The sequence below is a fragment of the Protopterus annectens genome, chromosome 4.part0 (assembly GCF_019279795.1).
Source record: "Protopterus annectens isolate FY-2018-M chromosome 4.part0, PAN1.0, whole genome shotgun sequence".
In the NCBI taxonomy this organism is placed as follows: Eukaryota; Metazoa; Chordata; order Ceratodontiformes; family Protopteridae; genus Protopterus; species Protopterus annectens.
Window position 1 is genome coordinate 116180217 of NC_056733.1, and position 11747 is coordinate 116191963.

General features: G+C 36.1%; 1 protein-coding gene across 1 annotated transcript in view; it reads right to left on the reverse strand.

The window, feature by feature from the left end:
• LOC122800223 (protein NO VEIN-like) overlaps positions 1–11747 on the reverse strand; it is a 1589974-nt gene that overhangs the window by 1154435 nt on the left and 423792 nt on the right. The window contains exon 8 of the mRNA XM_044069716.1: positions 1922–2103. Coding sequence (XP_043925651.1) covers positions 1922–2103 — 182 coding nt within the window. The remainder of the gene's footprint in view (positions 1–1921; positions 2104–11747) is intronic.

Genomic DNA, 11747 nt, shown 5'->3' on the forward strand with positions numbered 1-11747 from the left:
AGTGCAGTTATTTGAAACTACACTATGCCGAATGGAATGCGGAAATATCGAATCCGGAAATAGCAAATCCGCCACTATTGTGGTGTCGCATTCATTACGTGTGGTGCAGTTTGTGGATTTATCTGGGGTTTCAGGTAAGTGTTTGTTTGAGGATATTGGGTAGGGATTTTAGTGCGAGTGTGTACAGTAGTATTTTTTGTGTGTTTGTGTGACCTCGAAGTTATAATATATAAGAAGGGGGGGGGGGGGGCGCAGGGGGGATTGCCCCCCCCTGCTTAAAGGTAGGTTAGGTGTGTTTCTGTGTGTTATGTTTGTTTAGTTAGGTAGGTGTATGTGCGTGTGATTATGTTTTGGTTTGTGTGTGTGTGTGTGTGTGTGTGTGTGTGTGTGTGTGTGTGTGTGTGTGTGTGTGAATGGTCGCGGTTGTGGTATTCGTGTTTGTGGGTTTTTGTGTATGTGGGCTTTCAACTATTCAGTCTTGAAATATGGAAATTTGACATTTCAGTACTTCGAGATTGTATAGTGAATGCACACACACACACACACACACACACACACACACATATATATATATATACAGGAAAGGAAAACTAAATATCAATGATGGCAAATGAAGAATACACTAAGCAAGTGTAAAGGCAGGGAAAGATAACAAAAACTACCAATGACGGCAAAAAGAGATTACACCAAGTGTAAGAAAAGGGAGGATTTATAGAAATGAAAAAGATAAACTATTCCAGACCAATAGAAAAATTGAAAAACTTATCATTTTAACAAATTGCTCGAGAGGTGAGGGCAACCACATCTATTCATGGAAGTGGGACGCAAGATGTGGTGCAAGTTAGAAGTTGGTGTATTATGAGCAAGGGAGGAGCTCGAGAGCTTTTTGGAAGCCACAAACTAAAGTAACAGCCAAGTTGGATCGGAGGATTGGATCCAAACCCAACAGCTGAGGAAGAATGAAAATGGACAATGCAGATGGAACATTATGATTAAGTATCTAACTTTTTTATTTTAAACACTTTTTATTAATTTCATGCATTACACGTGTTTTTTTAACAATCATTCCCTCTAATATATAAATATCTGAAGTCCTGTCTTTCATTAATTTTCACTCCTCTTACCGATTATTCCTGATGTATTTTTAATTTTTGTGACTTGCTCTTTCCCTTTTTTAAATGTCCCACTTCTATTCTTTTATATCGGATCCAAACCAAACAGTTAACAGAATGAAAACGGACATCAGATGGTTCATTTTCTTTCCTTTTCTACAACTGTATGTGGACACATCACAATTCAATGTGTGAAGTTAATAAAGGCATTAAAAATGGTAGGCACACCTGGAATTTCTCCCTCTTATATCCTAAGTTTGCTGGGAAGGCTTTCTGGCAGTTACAGTGTCCAATGTCATTTTCCTCACCCATGCAGTGCTGGCAATACTCGTGTGGGTCTTGGATTGTGATCTGGTAGTCACACAAACATTTAGAGAGCTCTGGCTTTTTGTGCATGAAAAGTGCAAAGTTCCACAATGAGTGTTAAGACTGAATTCTGAATTGTGCAAGCAACAGAAAATAAATGGCGAGTAGAGGGGCCAGGCACATACTGCTAGTGTGGTGCATGATGTCCTAGTGTATGCATCAATTTTAAAGGAAAATAGCTAGAATGAAGGTAAGAAAGGAGAGACAATACAATGGCCCAGGAAGGAGAGAACATGACATCACATCAAGAAATAATACTTCTGTCCATTTGGGACAGAATTCATTTTCACTCAAACTGGCAGAATTAAAATGGAAATTCAAACAAATTTTATAAAACCTGGCATCATATTCTAGCCAGCAGAACTCCAAAGAAAATTAGGCAGAATTACAAAACACTACACATTTTACCTGCACCTACTATACAGTTTTACTATAGAGTTTACCTGGCATCTTTGACGAAAATGGAGGCTTCATAAACCACTATGTTTTTCTGGCTAACATGGTCATTAGTCAATTTGTTCTGTTTCTGTACCAGACTGACCAAGCTGCTCAGTGATCCATAGCCCAGATCTCTGACATCACGAACTTGAAAGTGACTCTTTAAAGCTGACTCAACTGCCTGAAACTGTAAAGAAAGAAGTTTCAAAATAAATGCTGCTGCCTGTTACAGAGTTATCATTTCTGCCACAGTTAACTATAAAAAAAAAAGTTTAAATTTTAATACAAAAGTATAGGAATGAAACAAATATATCTAGATCATCCAAACAGTACGTCTTGCAAAAAAACTTTGATTCATTACTTCATTAGAACATGTTAAAAAAAAAAAAAAAAAAAAAAAACAAGACCTTTTGTTCCTTACTAGTTTTCTACATCGTTCCTGTTAAATAATGACAAACACTGCAAACGCAAAAACAGAAAAAAAAAAAACAAAAAAAAACACAAAGAAACCGGAATTGTGCAATCTCAAGCAATCTCTTCCTATGTCTAAGACTGACTTGAATGTTGCAGGTGTTTTAAAAAAAAAAACGAGTACGTTTATGCCTGTTTATCCACCACTTGTTTGAGCATTTCCTTGTGTGTGTGAATCTGGTATTTATTTATTTTTAACAGTAAACACAAGGACAAGAGGATTCATGTTCGAGCACCATATTTGTTGAAATCTAGTAAGAACATTACAATACAACCTGCAGACAACGGTGGGGCAGTGGAAGTGATGGATACTGCCAAATAAGATCATATCATGAGTGAAATGTTAAGTGATCCATTAACATATGCTATTTTAAGTAAAAGTTAAGAAGAATATGTCATTTCCAAAGTTAAATTAGTTATATACGATATGCATATGAGTTCTTATATTACACCTGAGGTGCAAATTTTTCACTGTGATGGAACCGTTGATACTAGTGATACATGGCATTCCAAAAGTACATTTGTTTAATCCAGTCTTATGTCCCATTGTGTCAGGATGTGGATGGTCAACTGAACCTATTTCTATTTATTTAGAACAGGTGTTACGTCCGTATTTAGGGAATGTCGATCACATAGTGATCGATACATAGGACTTTGTTAGGAAGCTCAGTGCCCTAGTATAGCTCTACCACACATTCATCTTTGTCACACTAAACGTTAAGATCACTCTACATCTATTCCCAATGAAGTGGGCATCTTCTCCATTAGGAATATCGAGTGTGAATATTGCTAATACGAATATTTTATAAACACTACTTGTGCATTCATTGGAATTAGTACTCGAGTAACCTTTTCTGTTATGGTAATAACATTTACCTACAAAGAAATGGTGTACCTATGCGTATTCCTGTAGCCAACACCTATGCCAACTTTGTCATGTATGACTGGGAGCATAACTGTGTCTTTAAGAATGAGTTCTCTGAACATATTTTGAACTAAGCAAGATTTGTGGATGACATACTTATGCTCTGGGGTTCCAATGAAGATGACCTTAAGAGTTTTCTTACATACCTCAACTCTAGTACTATCTTTGAGTTGAATTGCTCCCATAACAGCATTACATTTTTGGATGCATCATTGTACTGGGATGAGTTGGTGTGTCTTGTTACTAGAATATGTATAAGGGGGATGCCAGAAAGAAAAATGATTTACAATGGTAAAGTATGCATCAGGGTTACATTATCAGAAGTATTTTGAAGGGACAAGTCTGTAGACTGACATCTGATAATACAGTTGTGTCTACACTTTAAATACTTGATAAAAACTGCAGACGCTAATAATAGTTTTCTTCCATAGGTTAAAGCTTTTTCTTATTATAATTATAAAAGAGAACTGGCCGATCCTGACATCATCATCTGATATCATTCACTAGTGTCCCCGCTGACGTTGAAGTTATAAAAATTCATTTACATTATTTTTTTTTCATTTTTACATTAAAATGCTTCAAAAAGTAAAACAAAGCGTACAAGTAGACTTTTCAAATTATTTTGAGCATTAAATGTTAGTATAATTAATGTACTAAAATGCTATGAATTATTTAGCAAAATGACCGTAATTTGACTGCAGAAGCTGAAGCCAATATGTTAAACAGAAAATGGTCTCCACTGTGATCACTTACACTCACTGACCTAAGAAATATCACTTGCCTGGAAGAAACCTAATTTCAGTACTTTGTGAATTTGCATCACTTCTACCTCAAGGAATGCTCTACTATGCAATATTTTCAGTCTTCATCAGAGCATTCTTCATTCCACAAGGGATGCTATCAACTTATCAGGGAGTAGTCTCTGAGATATGGGCAAAGGATTTCCTCTCAAAAAGCCTGCAATTATGTTTTCATTATGACTGAACTCAGCGGCAGCTTACATTTGATGTCCATAAGCAACTTCATTGGATGCTATTAAGGGGTTGAGGAACAGCATAACAATTTCCACCTATGAGGAGGACATACCAGTACTACTCTGGTTAGACTGTAAAACGTCTGTACGAAGAAGAAGCACTGTACCTTCCTGTAAAGAATTACACATTTAGAGTCATTAGTAAGGATAACTTACCACATACATTTAAGACAGCAACAGGTACAACATACCTGCTTATACTCCTAAAAGAGATTATATAATTTATTTTTCCAGTGATACAATGTTTGACATTTACCTCTGTAAATTATGTACCAACTACTGAAAATTGCTGATCCAGTGCTTACGCTGTAAAGCAAGAACATTTTTCCTAGATATGGAAATATACATTTTATCTTTCCTCTTTAAAGACAGTTCTGTTAACACACTCAGTGACTATCATCACACAACACAGACTTCTAGATAAAGGTTCAAGGTTATTATTTAGTAAATAAATATGCAATTCTTTCCCGTGGCAAATTTTTAAATTATTCTATTTTAGCAACTTACTGATTGCTATCAGTCTCAGACCAATGTTGGAAGATGGTGGTCTCCTCCCTGGCAACATCTTCAGAGTTGGAAGAAGAAACACCAGGTACTAAGGCACCAAAGGTTTGTTGCAGTAAACATAACAACTCAAAGAAAAACTCAGCAGACCAACAGGCTAAAAACACAGTTTTTTAATCCAAAAGTAATGGTTAGCACTTTCAGGTAAAACCCTTCTTCAGACACGCATAAAATTACAGGACGTTATTTAAAATACTAACAGCCAATGACATCACTTCAATGATTAAACAATTAAGAACAGTGATATCTACGCCTTTTTGGGAGGGCTTCAGGGGTACGACCCCATTAAGCCATGGAATACATCACCTTCCCTTTCACTAAATGAATAGACTTCAAAACCATAAAATGAAAGTAATGTCCAGGACATTTAAAAATATGATGAAATAGAGCAGTGTGTGGGTTTTGCAGGCATATAGCTGATAAATGCTTAAGTATTCTTTCAGTCTACAATTAGTCTTACCCACATACAAAGATTTACAACACATGCACTGGGCAAGATAAACCACATTTTGTGTATTACAAGTGGCTAGAAGATTCGGTGAATAAACCCTATTCGTGATATGATGAACAAACTGACAACCTGTATAGATGTATTTGCAAGGATTACAATGCGGACAGGGAAATGTACCCGTCTTCCTATACACCTTTGTCCTATTCCTATCTTTATCGTGTATCTGCTTCAAATTCCTATTTCTTTTATAAACAAAATTAGGGGGATCACCCACTATATATCCCTAAGCATATCATCTGAGGATAAAATACCCCAGGTGCCTCTGATCATATCACAAATTGGTCTAACGTCACTACTATACTTAATATACATGCTCACCTTACTTCTATTCCTACGGTCATCCATGCTGGTCCTGTTTCCCCCACCAACAGAATATTTTCCATACTAATATCTTTGATTCGAATACCAGAGGGCAGCTCTATCATTCCTAGAGCAAGTCATATAATGAACCCCTTCCTTCACATCATCTGTCTTATAACCCATGGACATAAATCTAAACGTTAGACCATCCAATGCCTTTTGTAGTTTCAACTCATCTGTGTGAAACCTGGACTTTCTAAGAGTCTGTCCTTTCACTATATTTTTAAACACAAAACCCAGGTGCATGCTGTCCCTTGCTAACACACCATTCCTCCAACAAGATTTACGAAAAAACTTAGTATTAAAGCCTTCCTTAGAATCTCTCGAAACCCACTACCAAGTTTCTCCCAGTTTGTTTGTGGCCACTCATCATTTACCCTCCCTCACCTTCACATCTAAAACAAACTCACTCTAGTCACATCCTCCTTTCCAACAGTACCTTAATTTTCTTTACTTTCCTCTCTTGCCCTCATCCACTTTTTTTTACCTGTACTTCTTAAATCTTTCACCTATTTTCTTATTAAATTTTATGCATCAGTCTTCAACTCATTTTATCCTGCCAAATCAGTTCACTATTGCTGCTGTTTTCACATTTTGCATTCCATCAGTCCTTAAACATTTCCCTTGACAGTCTGTAATTCATATAGTCTTTGTCTTGTTTATTTCAATGACTTTTGACTTAAAACAATCCATCGCCGAGGAAAAGTCTACTCACCCGCTCTAAATAAAGAGAGGTTGCCAACTTGTATAACTGCATATATCACTGCAAACCACAAATGACTGGGAGAGCTCTTTCAACGACAATCTACAATGTGAGCAATAAAGGATCTCCCTATGGTTGATGTGATACGGGCCCAGTCATTACCCAGATGCATTACTGGCTCCTGGTTATACATTACTATGATCATTCAGTATCAACTATTTAAGAACAGAAATTGCTTCTCTTTTTAAATACTGGAACTGTATGGGTCCATTTTTCTGTACAGTCTTTCTGAGCCATCTTCTATAGCCAGGGATGGTTTCCTAATGAACTGTGCCACAATGTGTCTCGAGTGCGGATGCCTGTATAGTAAATTGAGTGTCATGCAGTTTCTGTGGAGTGTGCATGTCTAAAATTATTTACATGAGGCCACAAGCAGACTCCTGAAGTCCCAACAGAGAGTCTAAATTTTTTTTTTTTTGTCTTTTGATGTGCCTGTGTTCATGTCGGACTTAAAGGGGGGGGGGGGTTGAAGAAGTCCACTGGTGGCAACAGCCTTAACCCCTTAACTGACAAGCATTTCAGAAGGTCTGTTCACAGAAGACTGGTTGTTTTGGGATTTTTATATAAAAGTCTACCAGTCCAAAAAATGTTCAACTTTTATCAAGGCATTTTTGGGGACCATTACTGTGATACAAAAACAACGCTGGACAGGGCTTCTACCCTCAAAGGAAAAAAACATTGGAAATACCTTGAACTTTAACAATTTTTTAAAGAATGAAATCTCAATTATGAAAATATATATATTTTTTCAGTCTGAAATTACACCATTATTATGTTTGTGTTTTGGACATCTTTGGTTTATTTTACTCCACACAGAATTTCAAGCTACATATTTGCCTTCAACTGAATGTTGTGTAAAAGTCGCAATGTGTTAATTTACAAAGCCATTCAGATCAGAATTCTACCCTAGCTTCAAATGACAATATCTTGAAACTGTGAAAAGACACCAAGTTTTCATGACAAGACACATTGATAATCAAATTTTAATTCTGTATTGCACAGACAGGATGATGATATACAACACAATCATAAACATGAGTAAGCACACTAGAGCAAGTAGAACAAGTACATTTTCCAGCAACATAAAATGACAGAATGCATTACTTCTTTCCCAGAAGTACAATTTTTATTCATAATTAACAATGGCACAACAATGATACTATTCAGATACATACTTAGCTTGAAAAAAAAAATTCATAACATACAATTTTTTGTGAAACAAATGGCAAACCAGGAACACACAAATTGAGAGAGAAATGTATTGATGGTACCTAGCAATAATAGATAGTTTCTCTTTACTTATACAAAACATTATAGCAAACTCCTCAGAATAATACATCATAATGGTCAGCTACATAATACACATAGATGATGACTCCAGCTAAAAAAAAATATACACAATTTTATCTTTTTGTAATGCAGTTTACTGCAAAAGCTGCAGTGGTACAGCAGTAGCGTTCTTGCCTCACAGCAAGAGGTTCTCCTGTTTGATTCACGGCTGTAGTGCCTTCTGTGTGGATTCTGCATTTTCTCCTCATGGCCAAGTGTCCCCCGAAAGACATGCGTGAATGGGTGTGCCTTCGCTGAAGGTTGGGCATCAGGCTGGCAACTCGGCACCATAAAAAATCTTCTGCCAATCATTAGCAGTCCAAAGTTCCACTGTGGCGACCCCTAACCGGGAAAAAGCCGAAAAGACAAAACAACAACGTAATGCAGTTTACTGCAAGAGTCTAAACTTGGGGTGTGAGTGCAGGGATAGAACACAAGTCCTATACAAAAACTTCTATGCTTAGAAGAAATATGGGATTTCTGCTTCTGATGTCATGACTGCTTAAATATTTCAGGTAGCGACTGTACGATATCTTAACAGCACACACAACAGAAAACAGAGTACAATGCAAAATGTCAAACTGTGGCAGCAAAGAAAATGAACTAAAAAGCCACTGCTGCCAATCTTTGAAAGATTATAAACTTGTCCCAACTGAGTTTTCATTATGAAAATGAAAAGTAATAGGGTGTTCAAACACAGCACACACCTAAGACTCAAATATCGAACATCACAGCTTTCACTGCAACAGATCACTAAATTTGACTACGCAAGTTTAGCCAATTAGAAAGTACAGCCTTGTAGCCACACTATGTTACAAAGGAAAAAAAGACATTTCTGGAGAAACACACAGCATTTTTACATCTGCTTTAATGACCACAGAGTACAGACACATTCTATGCCATTACTGTTCTGCACATGAAGCTGAAGTTCAAAACAGAACTTCCCATTGTAAACAGATTCTGATACAAAGTAGTAACACTGTGTGTCAATGAAAACCACTAAGCACATCGTAGTAGTGCCCATCTGTAAAACGCACTATCTCAACCCTCCTTTAAGATTTCATTACTATACTTTCACAGAATAATAACATGATGTTCAGGTTAAAAAATAAAAAAACCTCAAGACTCCAGGGTCTCATTTTAAAACTATGGTGAATTTTACCCTACAGCATTTGCTGTGGCGTTCGAACTATGGCATGCTGCAAACAAAGGCAAGGAAAAACATCTAGTAAAACATAACAGATGTGTACCTCTGACACAATGACAACTCAATGCAGAATTATTTTAAGCTATGACTGTATTCAACTGACTGTGAGCATCCAAGACTGCAAAATCCTTCCCTGTTGTTATAAGCTTAGATATATAAAGGTTTGCAAGTTGCACAAGCAAGGCAGCTCAGATACTATGTTAGAAATTAAATCATGGGGTTTCCTCAATGCTAATTTTTACTAGTAAAAATGTGTAGGATTAAGGTATCAAAACAGCTGGAACTTCAGATACCCTTCAAGCAGAGTGGAATCCTGCATCACAGTGGAATCCTGAAGCACAGTCAGTAGCCAATTAAAAAATGGGACAAAGTTAATTTTACCTGGCAAAATTTAAACCACATCTTCTCAAACTATTTTCATGGGAGGTCTAGGAGAAAGTATAAAACACACCAACCCACCAAAATAAATGAAACACAAATTTAAACATCAGCACCTTCTTTTCTTTATTACAGCAACACTGATCTGACACCTCTGCAGTTCGCCTTCAATGATCAGAGTAGAACAATTTCAGCTGGTTTATATATTCTGACAAAAAGCCTATTAACAGGATCCAATAATAAAATCAAACAATTTGAATATCAATTAATGCATACAATTCTTATATACTCTACAAAAACATATAAATAATCAAATTATAAACATATTAGATATTGTATATCAAAGATATTTAATCAAATTCACAATTATCACAGACTATCCATGTGTGTTTTATATAAATAAAAAACCTAAGCACTTAACCATTTAATTATCTAATTCCGGATTTAAACCTAAAGGCAACAATGTTTTAAATTAAAGTATCATCCTGATTTCCAGCTCAAGCAATTTACTAATATAATCGGTCCCTCTAGGTAGAAAGGGTTTAGCAAATACACAATAAATCACAATCAGAACCACCACGCATTTAATAGAAGTGAATGGCTATATTACAAACTATTATGGTTCCTCACATCCCTAAGATGATCAAGAACCCGAATTCTAACCATATGTTTAGTTTGTCCTATGTACCACCTTATGTCAGGACAACTGCATCCCAGAATATATATACCAATCCCTGTTGACATGCACTTAAAATAGTAACTAGAATTAAATAATTTCCCATTAATCAATAAACCAGACAAATTCCTCACTCTGGTACATATACTGCAATGGCCACAAGGAAATTTCCCTAATGGCAAATCCATGTTGGGACTTGCAACAAAATTGTGGTTTAACAATGCTTTTAAAATGTTTCCTTTATTAAATGAAAAAACTAACATTTCTGGGGAATAGATGGCCTATATTATCATCTTCAGAAATATGTCGAAATCTCCTTACAATATTTACTAAAATTTCAGTAAAAGAATAAAACTTAGTAACATAATATAACTTTTTACTCACATCAGTACAACTACAAAAAAAATGTTTCTAGATCTGTTACTATTACCTATATGCATTCTTTGTGTTTTTAGCACAACACCCCCAAGCACAAATTTACATTGTTTAAGTTTTTCTTCGTTATACCCTCTCTATCTTTCAACTTCCTTTCAACATTATCCAATTCAAACAAATTTAGATTTTCATCACTAGTAAGATCAAACATTCTTTTAAATTCCCCATAGGGTAAAGAAATCAATAAGTGCTCAGTCTGCATGCTTATTGCATGAAAAAACATATTTACTGAAGTTTGTTTTCTATATGGTTTAAAACCTATGTCTTCACCATACCCATACAATATCACATCCAAAAAGTTGATTTCTTCCCTATTTAACTCATAAGAAAAAGTTAAACCATGTTCACTGCAGTTTAGGGTCTCAAAAAGTCTCTTTCTAGGAAGAAGTATACCCTTAACTCATTCACATCTTAACTGTTGGCAGCAGTGAGTTTCATATTAGACTAGCAAGTATGGCTGGATAAGCTGCTTTGTCTCAAGCTTAGACTGTTATTGTTAAAATGCAGTTTAATCATGGTACTGACTCTGTGGTATTCAGAGACATGATTAACCAGCTTGAATTTAAGAACATTATTTACAGTGAATTAGGGAACAAAGAAGCTGTTTTACTTATGCAATTTAAAGATCCTCATTTAAATATGAACACCCTTGGGGCAGTAGAAAGGACACACGGCAAAACAGAAAAATGAAAATGCCAGGAAACAACAGAAGAGCATAAAAACTTCCTAACTGGAATATGGAGATAAGCATCATTAAGATTCAGTGACACCATATAAACCTGAGGGAACAAAGACTGAAGGGACAACATTTGAAAGGACAGCACCTCCAGAAAAGTGTTTAGATGAGAAAGAGAGGTCTAGAATTGGTCTCCAAGTGCCCACTTTCCTGGGCACTAGAAACATCCTTGAGTAAAACCAGCTTCCCTTTCAGACACAAGCAACTCTTGAATAGTACCCAGAGTGAAAAGACCCCAAAAGCACCTCCAAAAAGAAAAACAGTTGTTACTAAGGGGTGAGGAATACCCATAAATGGGGTAAGAAAGGATTTCCAGACCATGAAATACCACACCGAATAATGGAAAGGACCCAGGAATCCTGAGTAATCCATAGCCAAACAGGAAGAGAGAGAAAGAGGAAAGTAGTTGGGAAGAAAAGGATAGTCAAAAAGCACTTGGTTTA